The sequence below is a fragment of the Crocuta crocuta genome, unplaced genomic scaffold (assembly GCF_008692635.1).
Source record: "Crocuta crocuta isolate KB4526 unplaced genomic scaffold, BGI_CrCroc_1.0 scaffold1, whole genome shotgun sequence".
NCBI lineage: Eukaryota > Metazoa > Chordata > Mammalia > Carnivora > Hyaenidae > Crocuta > Crocuta crocuta.
This window is the reverse complement of record NW_027527930.1, coordinates 6,107,045-6,130,235: the sequence shown is the minus strand read 5'-3', so window position 1 is coordinate 6,130,235 and position 23,191 is coordinate 6,107,045. Positions and strand designations below refer to the sequence as shown.

Here is a 23,191-nt window from a genome sequence, read left to right as displayed (position 1 = left end):
CTGAGCTGTTCGCACAGAACCTGATGCGGGGCTCGAACCCACAAACTGCGAGATCATGACCTGAGCCCAAGCCGGGGGCTTAAATGACTGAGCCACCCAGGCTCCCCAAGAGTGATTTCTAAGAAAAGAAGTAAGCTTTGGAGAATAATATGAAAATAGGAAAAAATAGAAGGAACTTCTTTCGAAATGATCAACTGTTAGGAGAAAAGTACCCTACAGTCTTGCAATCTCAAAACTAATATTCAAACTCTCAATCTCTTTGCTTAAAAAAGTTTAATAAGCTGTAAAATAAATACACTTCCATTAAATATTAAATAAATTATTTACAACTTGAAAAAATACTTTTTATCTCCATGCATCTTTATGTACAGAAATAAGACTTAGCATAAAAAGCGACAATTCAAAGTTTAAAACCATCAGAACGAAAAGGTTCTGTTTTCTTATAATCCACCGAAAAGAGGAACCAACTCATCACTTGTGGTTGTGACTTGGCAGTGACTCCGATCCGATACCCTGTTCAAAAATAAAATAAAATATTAGAGATAAGATCTATTTTAATAGAGCTTTAAGAAAATATCCAAAAAATCAGGGATCAAAATTTCTGTCTATTTCGAATGTCTTGTGAAAAATGCTAAGAGCTTTTCAGAGACAGACTATCACTTGGACTTGGATTCCGCTTTCACACCTCCTTTGGTTACAGGCCTACTTAGGTGGAGGACTGCATATGCTGAAGGCTGTTTCATCAGATTCTGCTTAATAAAATTCAACATTCACGGGAATTCGTTTTCCTAACCAAATCTGTGCAGTGACATAATTAAAAAGATTAAGTGGCATAGTGTATTTGCGATATACAGTTAATTTGGGATAATTAGTACCAAGGGCATAATAATAGTAGCTACCAGTTAATAGCAGCCCCTATGTGCCAGGCAAGCATATTCCTTTTCCAAAAGTCATTTCAGACCTAGTTTGAGAGATCTCAGTTGCACTAAAGAACCAAAAGGTACCTTTATTCATGTTGATGGTCTTAGCCAAAGATCAATACAATAATAAATTTCGCTGCAGTAAGTACTGAGTACAGCACTGGTGTGGGTAATTAGCTATTTCATGAGTTACTGAGCTAGCATACTAATTCTGGAATAGGCTCAGAACACAATACTTGTGCTCAACCAATGCCAAGCCTAGTGTTTCTCCAAGCAGCTGCAGTGTTCACTAAAAAGAACTACTGGATGGCAGGAGATTTAAGGTTTGGCTTAGGAATATGCATATTTAAACGGCATCTCAAGTGATTCTTAAACCCATGAAGGTAGAGTATCGATGATTTAAGGATGTGACATCTTTCGGAAATGTCTGAGCAAATGGAGTTCCTTCTCCTGACCAATTTTAAATGTGTCCTCCATCTCATTGCCTCCTCTTCCTCTTTAGCTGTCCACTGTAGTGATGAATAGTTTTATTCCTCTCTATATAGTTCCTCACCTTTCCTACAATGTGCTAAACTCTACCTCTTCACACACACACAAAATATGAACAAGAACTATAATATATCTTAACCAAGATATCTCGCAAATTTGTACCGCCTTCCCCCTTCCAATTTCCTGTCTTTAAAAGGATATTCATCCTGTTCTTGCCACTTTCTTATGTTTGTGGTTGTGCAGCTGACTTGGCTCTCCACCGCGTGAGTTCAACCTATCATTCCAACCTCCTCTCCAACACCCATCTGAACGAGGCCATTTTTCTATCTACTAAACATTAATTTCTTTGAGAAGAGGATCTGTGTCTGTCTCATCTTTACATCTCTTAGGACCCCGTCCATCTCATAGTATTAATCTTCTTCTCCCTTCATAATTGCTTATCCCAATTTCTTCAGTCTTTTGAGGCTCACTTCCAATGCCTACATACAACATCCTGCCCTGCTCCCTACACACACCCCATGGTCAACACTTTATATTTTCCATTTTCTCCTTCACTCCCCATGTTCCCTTCAATATGACACAGCTCACTGGCCCTAGCATTCTGGTTCCTTATACTATTTTCTATCTACTAAACACTAACTTTGAGAAGAGGATCTGTGTCTGCCTCGTCTCTACATCTCTTAGGATACTAAGGACATAGCCCTTTCTCACTAGTGAACCCATCTCATGCTCAAAAACAAGACTTTCATGTTCATAGTGTCTCCATAATTGAGGACAGTTACTTTCCTCACTTTCCTTGAGATAACAGATGCTGTAGTTTTTCAAAATTATAGGATATGATCTAAAGTTTAAACCCAAACCTTTATCATTCATTACCTTCAGCTATGCTATGGCATGTGCATTTCCATTTTCTTGTCGAAGTTTCTTTCGTTCTTCAGCTTCTCCTTCATATTCCCTGAAGTATCGTTTTCGAAGCCTTCAGAGAACAAGATATTCTACGGTCATCAAAGTTCTACTCATCTCCATTTTGACTGGGGTTTTTGTGAGTACAGGGAATTCCTTTCTGTGAGTCCCTCTAGACCGTTATGCTGTATTATGCACCAAACCAAAACTTAAACCCAGCTCTAAAATATTTTACAACTGTTCTTTTCAAGGGGGTGTTCATGGTGACTTTATATGAACATATTCCCAGAGTACTGAGATTTAAGTAGATATACCTTGAGACACAAACTTTCAAATGGCATAGAACACATTCGTGTGTGTGTTTGTGTGTGTGTGTGTGTGTGTTTAATAGCTGACACACGATATTAGCAATTCAACAAGTCTATACATTATGCTAGTCTCCCCACGAGTGTAGCTACCATCTGTCACCATGTAACACTTTTACAATACCATCGCTATATTCCCTGTGCTGTGCCCTTCATTCCCGTGACTTGTTCACCCCGTACCTGCAAGCCTGTATCTCCCACTCCCCTTCACCCACTTTGCCCATGTCCCCATTCCCTCCCCTCTGGCATTGCCAGTTTGTTCTCTCTATTTATGGGTCTATTTCTGCTTTTTGTTGGTTTGTTCATTTGTTATGTTTTTCAGATTCCACATATAAGTGAAATCCTGTGGTATTTGTCTTTCTTTGTCTGACTTCCACTTAGCCTTATACCCTCTTAGGTCCATTCATGTTGTTGCAAATGGCAAGATCTCATTCTTTTTTTCCTCAACACTTAGCACAATTACCATGTGCAAATGGAGGAAGAAAAAGATGGTAGAATTTTACTAGGGAAGGACTTTACACGTGTACAAATTAACTGAAATGGTTACATTTTTTTCAAACAAGCTTACAAAACAAGTTGGGTTTTCTTTATGCCTAAATATAACAACTACTTCCTTTTAGATTTATTTATTGTTACTTTCTATTAAAATTCAATTGTTTAGAAATGTCTTGGTATTGTACAAGAAATTCTCTTTTGGGTAGGTCTTTAATCCATCTACTAACTCTTCCTACTAAAATCGTAAAAACTTTGACATGATGTTCGGGAAAAAATTCAATGCTGAAAAAAGGGCAAATTGTGGCTTGGGCTAGTGTTTGATATATGTTTCAAACACCAGAATATGGGAGAAAAGTCACTGCTTACTTTTAAGAGTGCCAACATGACAAAAATTTTTCCATACTTTTCCAAAGGAGTATTAAATATTTCACCCTAAACAACCACAAGTTTAAATAATTATTTCAAAACATCTTTCCTATCTGGCTATTTTTTTCCCTTCCATCTTTCTCTGTCAAACAATAATGATTTGTCTGAGAATATTTTTCCTGGACACATTTGCATAACTGGCTTGAGGTGCTAACAGATCAAAATAATTTCCAGGGTGTGTAAAACAAATTCAAATCACACATCAAACTCTATGTGCATCATAAAACAGTTTTTTATGTGTCTTTTTTATCATTATCTAATCTGCATCTTAAATAATAGTAAACAATGGCAGAAGATAACTCCTTGTTTTCTGAATGGCAGGAGTGGTAGATCATGCACACAGTCCAGTTGTTAAAGTAATTTACCAAGACCTAAAATTAGAATAATGAGTCTAGTGCTTTTCCCAAGCTCTAGTAGCACATGAGTCATTATAGAGCCATTCACGCCCTCCCCCAGCTTCCTTCATTCAGTGACTTCTGTCTGACAGACAATGCCATTTTGACATACCCACCAGTGCCTACTACCAGGAACAGTCTACTTCTAACATTCATTGGTCATGAAGTGTGATGATCTGTTATTATGAGCACAGGGCAGATACTGCAGGAGTAGACAGTAACCGAATTGTCTCTGCTTCCTACACCACGCCCATGTGGAGGAAATCTTTCTTTTCTTTCTTTCCTTTCTTTCTCTCCTTCCTTCCTTCCTGCTTTCCTCCCTCCCTCCCTCCCTTCCTTCCTTCTTTCTTTCTCTTTCTTTTTTAGTAATTGAGTTCCCATATTACCTTTGACAATTACAAAGTAGGCATAAGCTCTATGCAAATCAGAGCCACGCTATGACATTTCTAACTCCAAATTCTGCATTTTAACAAAGGCAGATGTATCTTTGCTTGGCTCCTGGTTTGAAGCTTTTTGTGATTTTTAGTGCCAAAGCAGAATCTCTGACAACCTACTGTGAACCAGAACCAGGCTTTCATTAGACTCTGGGAAGCTTCCTGAAGCTTAAAGATATTCATAGTGGATGGATACCAATAGGAAGTAGCCATGAGTTCCAATAGGACATGAAACACAACCATCCGTTTTTAAGTTCAAAAAATTTCTAGGCTTTTTGAAAAAGAACTTTACATATGAAGTTTCAATGGTGGCCCAAGTAATAGAAATTCTGACCTAGTTCTGTGATCTCTGTTAGTGAAGTGTAAACATACGACCAAGGATTCCACGTCACCCGTAGAAGAATTCAGCTAAAATAGGATCTAGTACCTTGTGATAGCACACTGAAAATAAACCAAGCTGCTATCATTTTATTAGGAATCTTTAAGTTATGCCATACTCACTGGATTGTAATAACAGCAGCAATGGCTGTGAAGCTCATGGCAGACACAAAGGCAGCTATGGCGGCTAAAGTGATTTTTGATAAATCACCGTCGACTGTGCTGTGGGTCTTCATGGACTTTTCCCCACACCGCTCACCGAAGTAATCCTGATGGCATCTGGAAACAACCCACATTCAGAAATTAATAATAATAACTGAAAGCATTCTATATATTTTAGCACTTAATTATAACACTCAAAAAAAAAAAAAAAGGCATGCCATCGATTCGATTTGTATTTCAATGAGAATGCATTCAGGCCAAAGATCTATTAGCATAAGAACAAGTTGAGATTAGTTTGGGTGTGATATTCCAGGAAGACACACCTTCTCATTCTTTGTGCCCCTTTTATGACCAACTGATGAGTTCAGTGACTTGTTATGCAGAGAATACATTCCACTATCATTTAATGTGCTAGTGGCTTTTGAGGGCAGGGAGGACAGAACATATGTGAGGAGTATCTTTAGGTACTAAAAGGTTTTTTAAACTTTTTATATATTTTTATTTATTTTGCTTTGTATATTATAAAACCAGGGGTCAGCAAACTGTAGCCAATAGGTCAAATGTGGCCATTTGCCAGGCTTTTATTTTACAGTGTGTAAAAAAAAAAAAGCCAAGGATGGTTACCAGGTTTAAAATGATTACATTTTTTAAATGGTTACATTTTAATTGTAAGTACATACATAATCTGGACCAGAGAAGCTTAAATTATTTGCCAGCTGGTCCTTTAAGAAAAACTTACAGACCCTTGACACTGGGTTTTCTGCATCTAGGTGGTTCAGACCTAGCGTTATAAACATAGATTTCTTTTTAAGTTTAGAAAACTTACTTGCATGTTACTGCTCCCAGGTGTTCTATATATTTGCATTCGCCATGAATACAGAAATTTTGAAATTCTGCATCACACGGGTTTTTCTTCTTTCTGTTTTTTCTGTTTTTTCCATTTTTGCCTCCTTTCTTTCTTTTGGGTTTATCTGAAGTTTTTTCACTTTCTGTTTTGTTTTTCATGGGCTTAACTACCTGTTCAACTAAAAAAAAATAAATATGATTTATTGACAGCAGTCTCTCTTCATCCTGCATATCATTTTGGAGACATGAAAGAAGTCCTAGCAGTGAGAGCTCATGGAGATGATAATCATTTTTCTCATTATTTAACCCAAATTCATACATAATAATTGGTTAAAGAGAATATCTGAGTGGTGTGGCACTTAAAAATCTGAACCTCCTCATTATTTTATTAGTTCAGAAACATATTTTGAATTTATTTGTACCAGTATTATTAATAGTATTTACCTGTCTCTAAAAAAATCTAGGAAATACCTTGCACACTTCTTGAATTTCTTATACAAACCAAGTTCTTGGTAATGAGCATTAATTTGATTAAACTCAGATCACAGTTGAATGCATTGTTATCCAGGTGATATAGATTAGGAAACTGAAGCTGAATGAGGACGAGTTATGTGCCTTGGGACATGCAGCTAGAGAATGACATTGCTGAGGTATCAAAACCTGGCATTCCCCCATCCTATGTTTTCTATTGGATAGGTCAAAACTACTGATTAACCTCAGGCTTTAGTATGATTTTATTTATGCATCTCAGTCTTGTGCCCATTATCATAGTGGAGAATTACTGCGTGTTACTTGAGGGTGGAAAAAACAGAATTATATTAGAATTAATCAATTTTCTCCAACTCCCAGATTATGACGGATTCTAATTATTAATTATATGGGGCTCATCTCTGTGGTCAATCTATTTGAAAAAAATAGGAATCCAGAAATATTTGTACTTGATATGCTTCAGAGATTCATTCATCTTAACTCTTTTGATCTACAGCAACATTCATTCAGTGTTATTGCCATGCAGGGCATAGTTTACCCACATACTAAATATGGGAAGGAGGAGCGTTCATGTTGGAGATGCGTGTTTTGTTGTATCAGTACCTGCACAGGCTTATCTAAGCAAGTATTTAGCAAACATAACCTAGTGAAAGGAGGAAAAATGCCATAATGTCATAATACCATTAGTCATACTGGTCCTGCATAATGTCCCATTAAACAGAAAACATTAGAAATATAGGGAAGGGTATCAGAGATAGAACCCTGTGATTAAGGAAGCAACAAACAAATATTATGAGGATTTTAGCAGGTTATTATGACACAATAATAGTCAAATTAGGAGCGAAGTTTAACCGCTTATGCAATTTTTATATTGAACCTTTGATGATAAATACGCACAAGTTAGAATAAGTCCTCTAACAGAAAACACTTTAAATGAATATTACAGCACATTATCAGATATGGTGCACATTATCAGATATGTTGCAAATTGTAGACAGAGACGATGCTGAAGTGCTGCAACAGACATCAACCCCAGGGGTTCAACAGCCTTTCAAAGGAGCTCAACCATCAGTTTCCCTGTATTTCACAAGGCACTAGTCAGTTTCACTGCTAACAGTTTATTTGGCCTTTTGAAATGTCAATGGCTTGAAACATCTTTAAGAGAACAGTTTCTAATCTTACCCCTCCAAAAAGAAGTATAAAGGGAAACTCTTCCCCACCTCACATAAAAGCACAAGTTATTGAGCAAGGGGTCAAGTGGAGTGTTTCCTAAAGCTTTTCCCACTTGTCGCTTAAACCCAGGCACTGTCCCTGTGGTATCACCTGCTGTCCCTTCACCGGGTCTGGGAGGCAGACAGAGGGGGAGAAGTCAGGGAAACTAGGGTCAGGAGAGAAGGGGCATTATGTCCTGCCTCCATAGCGGGATGTTTCTAGGATATTTAGATTTACTGATGACGTCATCTGCCCTGAAACTCCAAAGTAATAGCAGGGTAATGAACAATACTTAACCTCTTACTTTGGTACTCTCATTTTAAGCAAATGTTCTTTTTTAAAGATCAGATAATAGCAAAAGAGAACAAAACTGTGGGTCATTATTATTTAACTAACACATGGAATCTGGGGTTAAATCATGACTTTAGCAATTTGAAATCCATGCATATTTGCTCTTTAATATTTCCAGAAGGTTATATTATTATTGTTGTTGTGTTTTAGAATCACCAGTTACTTAGAGTCACCAGGACTTAAAGTCACCAGGACTTAAAGACTAATGTCCAATTGCTCCTTCCCCACTACTTTGTTCTGTTCCCTTATTTGTGTTAAAATGCAGGTATTTAGGGAAGCCTAGCGGAGGGGAGTAGCCACAGAAGTTGGCAGCTGGTTGATTTCCATGCCTGCCACTCAGCATGGAGGCTGTGTGGCCGGTGGGAAAGAGCATAGGGTGTCCTCAAACAGTGGCATTCTCATTCTCGCTCAACTGCTAGCTTGCTATGGAACCTTGGACAAAACCACCTTCTCCAGTCAACATCTTTGTAAAATGCTAACAATTCCTACTTGTAAAGCAGACTAAACAGACATTAACCACTTTTAGAGCTCCAGACATATCAGATGTACCCACACACAGCTCCTTCCATCTCAGGTGGAAGCTTCCCCAAGGGATATGCAACACACATACACACAAGAAAAACACTCCAAGATCCAGGGAATGGCTTTTCTTTTATGAGCTTTGCTCATACATACACACACATCTTCTAGGCTATGTTTTTGCCTTATCCTCCACTCACCTCTGACTGAATCATCTATGATATAACCAGATATTTGTGGTTCGTTATCATACTCTTCTGCATAATCATAGTCGATCCCCGAGGACAGTTCCTTACTAGAAGTCACTTCACTCACAGGGGAAATCTCCCTTCCTGAGGACACTCCATTCCTCGGGGTGACCTCAAATCCATCAGCACTGTGGTCCCCAGAAAATGGTTCCCCTTTGCCTGAGGTGGTGTCGTTGACATCCAAACCGGCAGCATAATGGGCTGTGGGAGAAAGAACAAGGAGAGAAAAGAAAAGGTAAAGCAGAGTGAGTGCCTTTCTCACCAGTCAGCTGCGTTCAGGAGAAATGTTTATCTTCTGATATCAAAGCTGTTATTGCACATGTGCTATTGTTTGGGATTGAGTCACTTATGAAAGCATCTTCACATTTTGCCAACAAGCAAACTCAGCTGCTCCAATTTACAGAGCCTCTTTCATCGAGGTTTTCTTTTCCACAGATAGTCTCCATTGCCTTCCACACCAAATAATGCTGCCAAATGGACAAGTTCATCTAATTACGGAACAGGTAATGCATAGAGTCCCATCGCTTCACATGCCCAACGCCTTAGTGTTTGCCAGAATGACCCATTTGCATGGATGGGTTCTAGATATGAGTATCAAACTGTCTTAACACGTCGTCTCATTTTTAAAAAGGTCACACATGTAAACGTAACACAACATCAACGCTCTTTGATAGTAATGACTCGTACTGTCATTGTTTCATTATTCTTGTCCCTACCTAGGGAAGAAACTGGGGGGACAAGGTTAGATTCAGGGCCTCAAGTGTCAGGCCCCTGCTGTACCTTTCAGGTCTCACCGAAACAGCAACAGGGTGGTGCTTCTGCTTCTACCTGGGACGTTGTGAGGCCCTCTGGGAAGGTGAAGGTACAGTCACTCGACAGAGGAGACGGAGAATGTAGACAGGAGGCAGCGCTCTGGGTCCAGGATTTAACTACTCTAAGGTCTGCGGAAATCACCTCGCCTTTTTGGACTCGGTTTCTTTATCTGTAAAAGGTAGGACTTGGACCACAGGATCCCTGAAGTCTCCTCCAGGTGGACTAAAGCAAAAATTCAGGGACTCTCTGGCACCCTCTTCCTGACCTGGGACGTCAGAGGCACCTGCCCGCTTTTCTCCTCCTCCTCCTCGGCAATAACCTTAGGGAGGGAGCTGCCGCGGACGCCTCCCGCCGTGGGAGAAGCGCAGGCCGGCAGTTCGGAGCCGGGATGCCCTCACCTGAGCCCAGGATCAGGAGCGACAGCACCACGGGCGCCGGCGGCAGCAGCGCGGCTCTCATTGGTCCCTCGGCGCGGCGGCGGCGTCGCGGTCTCTGGGGCAACTCGGCGGGGAGACGCGGCTGGAACGGGAGGTGGCGGGAGAGAGAGGGGACGGGAGGGAGTGCGCGGCTGTGCTCGCCGCGCGGCCGGGCTCGGGCGCTGGGAGAGCGCCTAGAGCTCGCGCCGGGATCCCTGGGCTCCGACACGGGCGCGCGGGCCAAAGGTGTGCGAACGTTCCGGAGGCGCGGCGCGCACCTGCCGCTTTATAGGCCAGGCCGTGACGTCACGGCCGCGGCTGTGGGTGGAGGCGGGCGGCCGCACCAGAAGAGGCTACTACCCCAAAACCACACGCGGATGGCAGGCGCCCCACCTCCCTGGAGCGTGGAGAGCCACGGGGAGGAAATGGAAATTAAACCCTAGCTGCGAGCTGGGAACACGCCCGCTCCACATTCGAGAGTAGGAGTCGGAGAGCTAATACCTGACCGTCGGAAGTCCCACTTTTTCCAACCTCCTGAAAAACCTCCGTATAGACTTTGGTTGATCCTAATACTACAAATGGCAGGGATTGATTAGAAAGGCTCCATATTAAGATGTAAAAGTACTTTAAGGCTAAGAGTGACTTAACAAGGAGAGCCCGATGCCTTTTAACAGGGATTATGAAGTTCATTAAATGGCTAGAGAGAGCGCCCCCTAATGAGGAGCGGCTTTGTTTTTGACGGGCCCTTTTCTCAACCGAGAGCCCTTTCTTACCCACTGCTGGAAAGCGGCCAGAATTTCAAATCATCTCCCCTCCCATTTGTCTGTGTCCCAAGGGCCTTGTCAAAATGAGGATTTATTGACCATCTATTATTGCCGAACTACACGCTTCAAGGATTACCTGCACCATCTCGGTCAGTACCCTGGCTGGTTAAGAAGCATTTTCCCCTATTTTACAAGGAGGATGGAACACATCTGGTTATGGCAGAAGCCAGATGGATTTAAGTTCCTCTGACTCTAAAACCTCTCTCCACTCTGATAAAGGCATTTAGAGTAAACCGATCTTTGTAAAGAGAGCTTCTGAGAAGAACAATACTTGGTCCTAAGGAATAACCTCTGCTGGGAGAGTATTGGCATTTAAATGAAGAAGGTACCCAAGCCTGTGTACCGCAAATCCCAGGATAAAACCACCAGCTTTGAGGACCCAGCTAGGATCTGGGAGGGCAGTTAATCCCCATAAGAAGAAAAAATGAAGAGGGTCAATTCGACTAACTTTGATGTAGACACAGCTCCAGAACTGGATTTTCCTGGACTTGGAAAAAAAAAAATAGAAGCATTGTTCTCTCTCTCTAACTGGTTCCCTGTCCTGAAGATATGTCTCTCTTCCTTGATTCTTCCAGTAAAACAGCCCTTTTCAGAGTGTGGATCACAGTGCATCTATCCTAATTTTGGGAGACTTTTTGAAAGCTACTCACGTTTTAATGGCATGTGGAGGTAGTAGGCTAAATAATACCATACATTTAGTAGGATGAAATAGACAATCATGACTCATGCCTTCTCCCCTAGTCAACATTTGTTGAGAGTATATTTTGTGTCATCCACTTGTTTTATTTTTTTATGTGGGGGGCGGGGGCAGTAAAGAGAGCGATTAACTGATCACCCCTCCCTGCTCTCCAGAAGCTCAGGGTGGTGTGGGCCAGAAAAGTAATTCTATTAGATCAGATGCTAAGAAGGATTCGGAGTGCCATGGGAGACAAGGATGTGGTTTAGTTTTGCTCCTACCCCCTCCACAATGTCCTTCCCAGCAGAAAGTTTAAATAGAAAGAATATCTGTTGGCAAAGTATGCCCAAGAATGGAAAATAAGACTAGGAAGCTGACACTGCCCATCCCAGGGTGAAGCAGGGACCTGCACGGTCATCTTTGTCACTGGATGCAAAGATTCTGATTCAGACAGATTCAGAGCCTTGCCCACCGATTTCAAAAGATGGCAGTGATTTTGTTTAGAGTTCAGGCTGTGGCGCTGCTCTTCTCTCAGGCTTCGATTTTGTTCTTGTCCCATCGTTCTCTTTCCCTTACTCTTTCTTCTTAAGGGGGACAAAGGCGAGTTGTGCACATGTGTCCTCAGAAACGGTTCACTTAGAAGTGAAGGTGAGCTCTTTACACTGCAAGTTGGTTAGTCTTTTTCCAGCTGGAAACGTGGAGAGGGTGACGATTTCCGTTGGAATGGGATGTAACATAGAATTATAGGGGCAGATAGCTAGTGATTAGTATGAGCTTTAAATTCACACCAGTCGGGGATTCATATACACATTCCACCACATACTAAACCATCAAATATTTGAATGACTCCGGTTCCTCATCTGAAAATAAAAACAAAGCTACCTACCTTCTGTTAAGCAGATCAAATGAGATAAGATACATATGCAAGCAATCCAAGACCTAGCATCTGTGGAGGGATCAACAAATGGCAGCTATTATTATTATTAGCCTTGGCATTATGATAGTTACATTCTATTAATCACATTGAAGAACCAAGTGACTCTTATAAATGGAACTACTCACAGAGCAAGTGAAATAATCTCCTTCAGTATTTTCAAGCCCATGAACTTTGTACCTACTTCACATTAACACTAACCATTTTGAACATTTTATGGTCCATCATAGGGTACCATGGGGCGTCATAATGATTGCATCACAATGTAGCACCCCTGGTGACTCACAGCATGCTGGAATTGACTCACGAGAAGGAAACCTACCCTGCGTAGTGTCGGATCCTCTACATTCTGCACGCTAAGCAGAGACAAGGAGGAACAATTTCAAGAAATTCAAGTAGAATTCAAGTAGCTACTCTTCATTATACTGAACAGTTGATGGTTTCCACGCTTACTTTGAGACTATGGGCAGCTCTATGGGCCAAGGCTCCCAGCCAGCCACTCACTTTGAAGCCTAGTATCCAGATCCTGATAATATTTTATATGCAGAGAAGAAACAAACTCACTTTGAGTCTGCTAAAAGGTGTGCTATAGAACCAAAGAATAATTATGTGTTTGTTCGTGTAATTGATCTTGAGTTTCAGGCTGAGTAAGTATTATATCATGGTCATTTCACTGAGTCAACCCATGAAACCCTCAACTAAAATTAAGAAATTCTCTAATGTATAAGTAACATTTACTGTATTATTAACAAATGCATTAGCTCCATTTAGATGTCTATAATCTTCTACTTTTCACCTTGGAATTTATCCATGCTAAAGAATATATAATTCCTAGTTTCTTCAAAGCAGGCCTTACATGAATTTGATTGCTGGGTACCTTGACATACTAGTAAAATAAAAGTACTTGCCCTTTAAAACCTTAACACGATGGCTTTTGCAGAGCAATAATTAGCAGATGGGACTGAAAGCAGCAGACATTTTGATACAGTAGGAACTAGGTAAATGTAACATACAATTAACTGCATTTAAACACACGAGAAACGAACACTCTAGGTAGTTCATTTACTCATCAAATACATTTTGAGAACTAGATCCTCTTCCAGGCACTGGGGATAAAACTTTGGATAAGTCATAATGTTCTTGTTTTTAAGGACTTTGCATTCTATTAAGGAGAAACATATAATAAACAAGGAAAATATACATAAAATAATTTTAGGTAGTGATGAAAGGAAATAAAATATGTGATCTAGAGGACTTGGGATAGTAGAAGCAGATGATAAAAGGAAATTCAAGGTAGCCCCTACAGTTAAGTAGTTCACAGTTTCTCTCTAGAAAAAACAGGGCAGGATAAAATGGAGAGGAGTAGCTTACGGGATAATAACAACTGTGGAAAGCAGAGATAGGCAAGAACAAGAAAGAGAGATAGAGATAAGCATAGACAAGAAGAATGAGGGATGGTGAACAGATGGATGCCTTGAATAGAGGAGCCTCAAAAGTATGGAGGATTTGGGGACATTGCACAAGAATTCATTACAGGGGCGTCTGGGTGGCTCAGTCCATTGAATGTCCTACTTCAGCTCAGGTCATGATCTCACAGTTTGTGAGTTCGAGCCCCATGTAAGGCGCTATGCTGACAGCTAGCTCAGAGCCTGGAGCCTGCTTCAGATTCTGTGTCTCCCTCTCCCTCTGCACCTCCCCTGCACTCTGTCTCTCAACAATAAATAAATATTATTTTTTAAAAAAAAGGATTCATTCCACCTGTCACTTCTCAAACACTCTCTCAGCACTGCTGATCAGAGGTCTCCAGCTCTTAACCAAAAGTCAAATAAACAGAATCACCCAAGAGCCTTTTCTAAATATACACTCCATTCTCCTCTCTTGATTGGGTAGGTTTGGTGTGGGGTACAGGCCTGCATGGTATTTTTTTTGTTTTTAGAGAACCTTCAAGAAAATTCTGATGTGCACTTAGAATTAAGAACTACTCCAGTAGGGGACACATAAGTAAAAAAAAAAAGTCAAGTTACATTCAGAGAGAGTGTAAACTAGTGGGACAGCACAATCATGTACGTGGAAATTTTGCCAGAAATGTAAAGGATGGAAAAATGAACTTCAACAGGAAGCATGTAAGTGTAATGAAGACATTTATCTCTGAGGAACTCGTGTTACAAACTGATTCAAATACAATTCCTTTAAATATGAAACTACTCTAGTGGAATAAAAATGCATCTGAATCTATGAAAAAGAAAGCATTCACTTTGCATATAGCTTTCAGAAACCAATTTGTCACATAAATGGAATCATATCTATACCAAGTTACTGCAGATTCTCACTAACTCCGGTCTGAATGTAATAAGATCAGAAAACAGAATGTCTGTAACTATCATACACTGAATTAGGAAACATGTTAAATTTGAATATTCTATCAATGCTTTATGAATTTAGGATTTCAGATTAATATTTGGCATTTTATTATTTCAGCAATTAATATATTGAAGTCAGATGGTTGAAGTATGAAAGATTTTTATGGACTAACAATTATAGTCATTAAAAAATGATATTCTTGATTTTATTAGTTATTTCAGAAAATGTTTTCTTTGTATTTAATCTTTCCTTAGTGTGTTTCTACTTACTAAAAATTTTTTTGTATTTTATTTTACAATTCATCCCTCCAGGTACCACACATTCAAAATTATGTGATGACCACTTTTTCCTAGTTTCTGAGTGCTCTTATTTCCCTTATAATTACTTAAAAATTGTCAATAATAAGGGCACCTGGGTGGCTCAGTCGGTTAAGTGTCTGACTTCAGCTCAGGTCATGATCTTGCGGTTCATGGGTTTAAGCTATGCATCGAGCTCTAAGCTGACAGCTCAGAGCCTGGAGCCTGCTTCAGATTCCCTCTCTGCCCCTCCCCCTCCTCACTCTCTGTCTGTCTCTCTCTCTATCAAAAATATATAAACATTTAAAAATTTTTTTTAATTGACTACATTTTCATACCTCTAAAAATTATGTGATCCTATTATCATTAACCTATAGTTGATGTAATCTTGTTATGAATTTAGATAGTCTTTTTAAATGTCCATACAGTTTTAGCAAAGCTAGTCTATCTTATGTATAGATTTTTGTTGTATTTCCCCATGAACACAATAAGCTTTTGTTTCAAGTTCAATGAGAATAGGTGTTTTTAAATTTCATAAGTGAATAAATGACTTTATTTATTTATTGTTGAATAAACCATTTCTGTACAGTCTGTCCTATGCAAGGATAGGTTAGGCCACAAAGAAACTAGCTTTTGGATGCCATGCTTCCAGAACTTTCTGAGTGTGTGCGCTGAAATTTCATGACCATAATTTAAAAAAAAATCGTAAGTTCATATAGAAAAATATGGACAAATGTAGACTCATAGAAAAAGAGGAATTCACAATAGAGTTATAAATCTTGTAAACATCAAGTGTGTCCCTTAGTAGTCTTCCTGGAATCAATATTGTTGCCTTAAACCTGGATTTATGTACTCCCAAATTATTTTGTCAGGTGTGCAGAAGATGTGATTTCACTCCTAGCTTTCTTTCCTTCCATAGGAATTCCAAAAGTCATTAGTTTTGCTAACATCTCGAGATAACAAATATTCTAAGAACATAGTTTTAATATCAAATTGCTAGATAATTTCGCGATTCTCAAGCACTACCTTGTAGTAGGAAGTACCTACTTAGGTTCCTTAGGTATAAGGAAATACCTGGCCTTAAAAAAAAAAAACTTCTTTTAATGTTTATTTACTTTTGAGAAAGAGAGAGAGAGACAGAGAGAGAGAGAGAGAGAGAGGAGCAGAGAGGGAGACACAGAATCCAAAGCAGGCTCCAGGCTCCAGGCTCAGCTGTCAGCACAGAGTCTGACATGAGGCTTGAACTCAGGAACTACAAGGTCATGACCTGGGCCAAAGTCAGATGCTCCTCCAGTCTCCCTAGAAATACAGTATACAACTGGCCTGAGCTAATCGTGATATAATGATGAGGGTGTGCTCCTTACATGACAGAAAAAAAAAATTAAAGGACTTTTTTAAAGAAATATGAATTTGGTCAAACAGTCCTATCTCAAAAATGGTATTTACTAAAATTCTTACATGTATTTAAATAGAAAAAAAAAGAAACTTTGAAGGTATGTCTTGTGTAAAATATGTCTTTGGAAAAAGTCATGCAGCTTACACTTTTAAAAGTTATTGCAACCGTCAGATAGCTAAGGATATAAGAACTTTTACAAATTCTATGTTAAATATTGTGTTTCTACATTTGCTCAATTTGGATACTTGAGGATACATCTATACTAATTTACGAAATATGCTTCATTTTTATTTTCCTTCCCAATATTTCAATCTGCACAAAATGATTACTTTACTGGTATTTTCCTAGAAAAACCTAAAAGTCTAACTTTATGTCCACATTCATAGATTTTGAAGTGTCTCACACACACACACACACACACACACAAGGGAAGAGAACAGTCTACATTTTTAAAGAATCCATTATTTTTAAGAATAAAGGACAGAAAGGAAAGTTTTTTTTTTAAATGTTTATTTTTTTATTTTTTTTTATTTCTAGGAGAGAGAGAGACAGAGTGAACAGGGGAGGGTCAGAGAGAGAGGGAGTCACAGACTGAAACAGGCTCCAGGCTCCGAGCTGGCAGTCAGCACAGAGCCCGACGCAGGGCTCGAACCCACGAACCACGAGATCATGACCTAAGTGAAACTCGGACGCTCAACCGACTAAGCCACCCAGGTGCCCCAGAAAGGAAAGTTTTATAGACATATGTTATTAACATTTAAAAGTATGTGAGGGGTGCCTGGGTGGCTCAGTCAGTTAGGTGTCTGACTTGGGCTCAGGTCATGATCTCATGGTTCTTGGTTTTGAACCCTGTGTCGAGCTTTGTGCTGACAGCTCAGAACCTAGAGCCTGCTTCAGATTCTGTGTCTCCCTCTCTCTCTCTGCCCCTCCCCCAATTGCTCTCTGTCTCTCTCAAAAATAATAAACATTTAAAAATTTAAATAAATAAATAAATACGTGATACCTATTATGTAAAACATTAACAAAACAAAACAGTGTGTACAGTGTGAAACTCATAAAAATGTAATTACAGATATTTATGTATATATTTAAAATGTATATGCAGATAAACATGCATAGAAACATTCTGAGAGTATATGAAGTACTAAGAATGTTTATCTTTGGTTGAAAAAATAGTTGTTTACCTGGAGTTCTAATAAGTGTACAAAGACCAGGGTATTTCTTCTATTTTTTAACTTTTTAAATGTTTTTTATTATATTTTTGAGAAAGAGAGACAGAGCATGAGCAGGGGCAGGGCAGAGAGAGAGGGAGACACAGAATCCAAAGCAGGCTGCAGGTTCTGAGCTGTCAGCACAGAACCTTATGTGGGGCTCAAACTCACGAGCCACAAGATCATGACCTGAACCTAAGTCAGCACTCAACCCACTGAGCCACCCAAGACGCCCTGAATTCAAAAATTTTAGACCAATGAAGCAACAGGAATGAACTCTGTTATTTTAAAGTCTTGTTTCAAATAGCTTACACTGCAGATTCCAGGAATATGACATTTCCAGGGCATTTCTTGTTTTTAAACATCTAAAGTCTATGTGGAATGATTCTTTCCTTGCTTTTCTTTTCTTTCTTTCTTTCTTTTTTTTTTTAGCTGTTTGACAATTTCCTACCCTGCAATATCATCAGACCACAACTTCCTATAGAATCAGGCCATTTCTGCTGTAAATACATTGCTTGGAAGTGAAATTTCTTTTTCACCATAAACTAACCCAACTGGCACCGAAGTAAAAGAATGAGTTATTTTTTTTAATCCAAATTACTATGTCAATCATTTTGTCATAAACCCTACTCATTATTGGTTCTCATCTTCTCCCTTTGTAAAACCCTGGTACTCAGACTGGCATTGTGTCTAGCCAACACATAACATTTCCCACGTTTCCTTGAAGATAATGCTGGCCACGTGACCGAGTTCTGTCAATGCGGTCTGATGAGCTTTGAGCAGGAGTGATGTGTAGAATTTCCTAGAAGGCTTCTCGAAGGGAGCTGATGAAAGTGTGGGCCACTCCTCTCCTCCCTCTGTCTTTACTCCTTTCCAGTTGCCTAAACTATGGACACTTGGCTGCATCTCCAGGAGTCGTACTGGTGGACCAACCATGAACCGACCCTGAATCTGGAAGGTGTGTGCTAGAATGATGGAAGAGAAAGAAAGAAAGAGTCTAAATCCTTGATGTGGAGCTACCACATCAGCCCTGTACTCTTCACCTTTGGACTTCTTTTATAAGCTGTTTATTTTAGGCTTTCTGATCTATGCAGTTGAGCCCAATATTAAATGATTTCTTAATCATTACGCTTTTGTATTTATTATGATATGCCTTTTTGTGTCAATGGCCTCCAGCCAAAGACCACCAGGGCCACGGTGGAACAAGTTACAGTGAAGAAGAATGTGCAGCATGGGGAGCTGTGTATTTTTCAGTAAGAGATAGTGTAGAGTAAGTGTTAGAAAGAGCATACAGGACTGGGCTTGTGTTAGGTAATTTGGAGGAAAGTTGAAGGAATGACATTTTGCTCCGGATTGGCTACTGTGAGAAAGTGAACATAATTTCATGATTAGGTGTCTTAATAGATTTCTGATAGAAGTAGAGAGACTAAAGCTTTAATTGTTAAAGAATCAGCCATCACCCATAGGAGTCAAGAGAGGAGGGTGTTTAGGGAGTGTTGTGGCTTAGGCCATGTTTATGTTTTGTCTGTGCTCAAACATAATGACGGAATGGTCTTGCTTTCACCATAATCCATCATGGCCTCAGAGTGGCCTTGTTTGATGTTGATGTTCTATGAAATTGTTTATGTTCAACAAGAGAACGTCAAGGCCAAGGTGATAGTCCTAGCTCCTGGATGTCAGGGGATGCTTTTTTCTTTCTCACCTGTAACTGGGCTTGGTGTAAGTTAGGGGCTCCATTAGTATTAGGAAAATGAAATGAATGAAAGTGCTTAGTAAACAACTCAAGAAAATCCAGTTTCACAGTTGCCAAGATAACATTTGAATGAACTTAACATCATTCTGAATGATTTGTTTTTCACATAAGAGAACTGTGTAGTCATTAGTTTGATTGCCAAAGTTAAGTGAAACAAAATACTTGAAAATCTACCTAGAATGAGAACCAACTATATCCAACATGGATACTGTGCAAGAATAAGAGAAGGGGTGTGTTCTCTTTCTGTTCTTCACCATTCGTTCCTAACACAATTTTATAGATGCTGGATGTTCTCAGTAAATAATATTATTTATTATTGTACACAGTACCTGAGATAAGAACAGAAATCCATGAAGTGCTTCCTACACTTAAAACAACCCTCATAATTTATTATTAATTCTGCAACTATTAATTACGGTTTGCCTTTCCTTTATAGTAAGAGGTGACTCTGACTGGAAAGAGTACCTTTAAGTTGTAAATATCATCCTATAATTTAGATAACATTTATTGAGAGTTTGTGCTCTAACCACTTCAGAGATTATACTTTACCTGACTTTCATAAAACCCTTTACATAAATGTTATCACCTCCATGTAACAGATGAGGAAATCGAGGGTTCAAATAACTTGCTGAGGGTCACGTGTTTATTTCATAGAGGTGAAATCCAAACTCTTTGACCCACAGCCCATGCATTTAATCACCATTGTATATAATGTCTAGCATAAGATTAGGCATATATTAGGTGCTTATCAGACATTTTTTAAAATGGAAACTGATTGCTTGATAAACTCAAATGCTGATGATACCATAGTGTAGAAGAACCCGGAAATAAATTGACCTCTGAGTTTATAATAACCAATAGAGCAGATATATGATGTGAATAGAGAAGATGTAAAATAAGTATATATGTGAAATAAGTCGAAAAGATCAAAATGGCTCCTAGACCTACAAGACATTGACTGATTTAATAAAATCAAGGGACAAATGTGCCAATCAAAAAGGAGATTCAAGACGGCTAAGGTTGGCTCTGTCCATCCAAACACATTTTCTGGAGTGATCTTCTTAGGCTCAAGGAATGCCTTTCTTTTATTCTGGTAGTGGATACATCATTATGGAGAAAGTATATATATCCAACTCACTCATTTCATCTCACCGTCATGCTTTTGCAACTTCCTGATTAGAATGTGTCCTCTTTTCTAGACTTTTCTAGTCCAAAGTCTCTGTAGGCTGGAAAAATTTTGCAACCAGCCACAACAGTAGCCATAATTCTTACTGTAAATTACTAAATTGTCATCTGGATTTCTTTCTCACTGTGCAAGTTTGGTCAGACCACCTCTGAAAGTCAGATTTAGCCTTCAGCAATGCCCACAATGGTGTCCCGAACCTATAAGTTATTCATGCACCCATTCAACGCCTCTTACCTATTAAGTGTTACTATGTATTACATATTATTATATGGTGCTTATTCTATCCCAGGCACTGTGAGAAGCCTAGGGATTCAAAAATGAACAGGACAATTCCTTTCTACAGCTTACAGTACAGAGGAGATATGGATGAGAAGCAGATAATTAGAATGCACCGTGATAGGTGGCATGAGGAAGTGACTAAGAAAGTGACATGGTACCTTGAGACCTACATAGTGTGGGAATGTAGCTTAGACTTGGGAGATTCAACAAGACTTAGTGGGAGAAATGACATCTGGGAAGGATGAGTTGGACTGGTTAGGTGACAAGTAGGCGATTGTGTATGTGAGTTTATTGTGGGAGTGGGGGTGAGGGTGAGGAGAATGGTAGTGTTCCAGGCAAGGAAACAGCATTTTACAAAGGCCTGTATCTAATGAGGAGCTGGGGACAAGCTGCTGACAGAGCCCCGTCTACGAGCTGACCAGGCCACTGTCAACAGTCTTAAAGTTATAATGAAATAGATCTAACTCTTAAGACATATGATGGCTCATTTTTTGAATGTTTATTTATTCATTTTTGAGTGAGAGAGAGCATGCGCGAGGAAGAAGCAGAGGAAGACAGAATCCTAAGCAGGCTCCGCACTGTCAGCACAGAGCTGGATGCAGGGCTCGAACTCACGAACTGTGAGATCATGACCTGAGCCGAAACCAAGAGTCAGACGCTCAACTGACTGAGCCACTCAGGCACCCCTATGATGGTTCATTCTTACAGCAACAAATACTCTTCTTCTGTGACCTCTTTTCTTTGTTACAAGCCACATCAACAGACAGGAAACCAAAGCCCAGGCATTCAGTAGTGCACTTCTGGACTTGATCCTTGATGACATCATCTTGCTTTGTTTCCTCCTGTTGTGAGAAAGACTGCTACCTACCAAGAGCTGTTGCTGCGGCAGTTCTATTACACATGAGTCATTCCAGAGACCTTAACACAAGTAGCACCCTTCATGCATTTAAGAGTTCTCAATACGTGCACTGTTTGCAAATGACACACAGCTCAGGGATGCGGCACCCGCGGTTGGAAGGCTCTAATATTATTCTGTAAAATTTTGTAGGAGGAATCAAAGAATGACTTTGACAGTGTAAGCTGAAGAGAACATTCTTAAGGATCTCATCTTGAAAAGGACAAATTTTAGAATAGGATGATATTGGGAATAGTACAGAATAATAAAGAATGTTGACATATCCTGCATTTGAAGGCTTAGGTGCGCACCGTCCTGGGTTGGTCTGCCTTCTGCCAGATTCAGGAATGCTGGAGTAGGGTAGAACACTGAGGGTGGCAGCCCCTAAATCATTAATGTGCTTCAAGCTGCCATATAATAACCAGGTATTTGTTTTAAGGACATTTTTTCCCCTTGGACGTCTTATACACTCAAGATATCCAAAGCATGTCTTGGAAAAAAACAAATTGAAAATGCTTGGCTTATGAAAGAAAAAAGTTTTTTTTTTTTTTTAAGTTTATTTATGTATTTTGAGAGAGACAGAGACAGTGTGAGTCGGGGAGGGGCACAGAGACGGAGAGAGAGAATCCAAAGCAGGCTCTTTGCTGCCAGTACAGAGCTCAACCCACAAAGCTGCGAGATCATAACCTGAGCCAAAACCAAGGGTTGGACACCCAACCAACTGAACCACCCAGGTGCCCCGAAAGAAAAAATCTTTTAATAAATATAAAACCCAGAACTCATGGAACTGAGCCTCCTTAAGTTCTTTTTTGGAATGTCAGGAAATAAAAATCACTGACTAAACCGCAGAATTTTTTTACAAAATTTAAAAAAAATTTTTTTAATGGTTTTTTCTTTTTTGAGAGAGGGAGAGAGAGAAAGTGTGCAAGTGGGGGAGGGACAGAGAGAGGAGGAGGCACAGAATCCTAAGCAGCCTCCAGGATCTAGTTTCTGAGCTGTCAGCACAAAACCTGATGTGGGACTCGAACCCATGAACCATGAAATCATGACCTGAACTGAAGCTGGATGCCTAACTGACTGAGTTACCCTGGGGTCCTTAGACCACAGAAATTTTAACAAGTTGTTCATTCGTAAATTTACAGATGAATCATTAGACATGATTAATCAATCATGGGTAAAAATGTACACAAAATAACTGATAAAGACCTTCTGCCTCCACTACCACTTCCCACCCTGCCATTGCTCAGATGCAATCCCTGGTATCCATTTGCTTTTGGTTCTTCTGATGGTTATTATAACTTTATATAATACAGTGGTAGCTCTATTCTTGACTTAATCTGTTTTACACATTATTGAGTTTTACCAGAGAAGGAAGAGAAATGTAATAACCGACCCTACTTTTCAGTTTCATTTGGTTCCTATATTTTATGTTATAATTGTATTTTTTTATTTGGTTGCCTTTATGACTTTAAACAAGTCATATTTAAATATGACTGGATTTATTGACTTCACATAGAAA

General features: G+C 39.5%; 1 protein-coding gene across 1 annotated transcript; it reads right to left on the bottom strand.

The window, feature by feature from the left end:
* Positions 1-291: 291 nt before the first annotated feature.
* Positions 292-10,106, bottom strand: AREG (amphiregulin). The gene is made up of 6 exons (XM_077751274.1): positions 9,844-10,106; positions 8,585-8,833; positions 5,794-5,992; positions 4,929-5,084; positions 2,286-2,385; positions 292-513 (listed from the first exon to the last, which is right to left on the bottom strand). Exons 1-5 carry the CDS (start codon positions 9,902-9,904, stop codon positions 2,292-2,294), a joined length of 759 nt encoding a protein of 252 aa, XP_077607400.1. The 5' UTR covers positions 9,905-10,106; the 3' UTR covers positions 292-513; positions 2,286-2,291.
* Positions 10,107-23,191: the final 13,085 nt, after the last annotated feature.

Excerpts from the sequence above, each read along its gene's own strand:
- AREG (XM_077751274.1), bottom strand. The coding sequence starts at position 9,904 with ATGAGAGCCGCGCTGCTGCCGCCGGCGCCCGTGGTGCTGTCGCTCCTG. Across the intron at positions 8,834-9,843 it reads GCTCCTGATCCTGGGCTCAG|CCCATTATGCTGCCGGTTTG; the intron begins GTGAGGGCATCC and ends TTTCTCCCACAG. Across the intron at positions 5,993-8,584 it reads CATAGATGATTCAGTCAGAG|TTGAACAGGTAGTTAAGCCC; the intron begins GTGAGTGGAGGA and ends ATTTTTTTTTAG.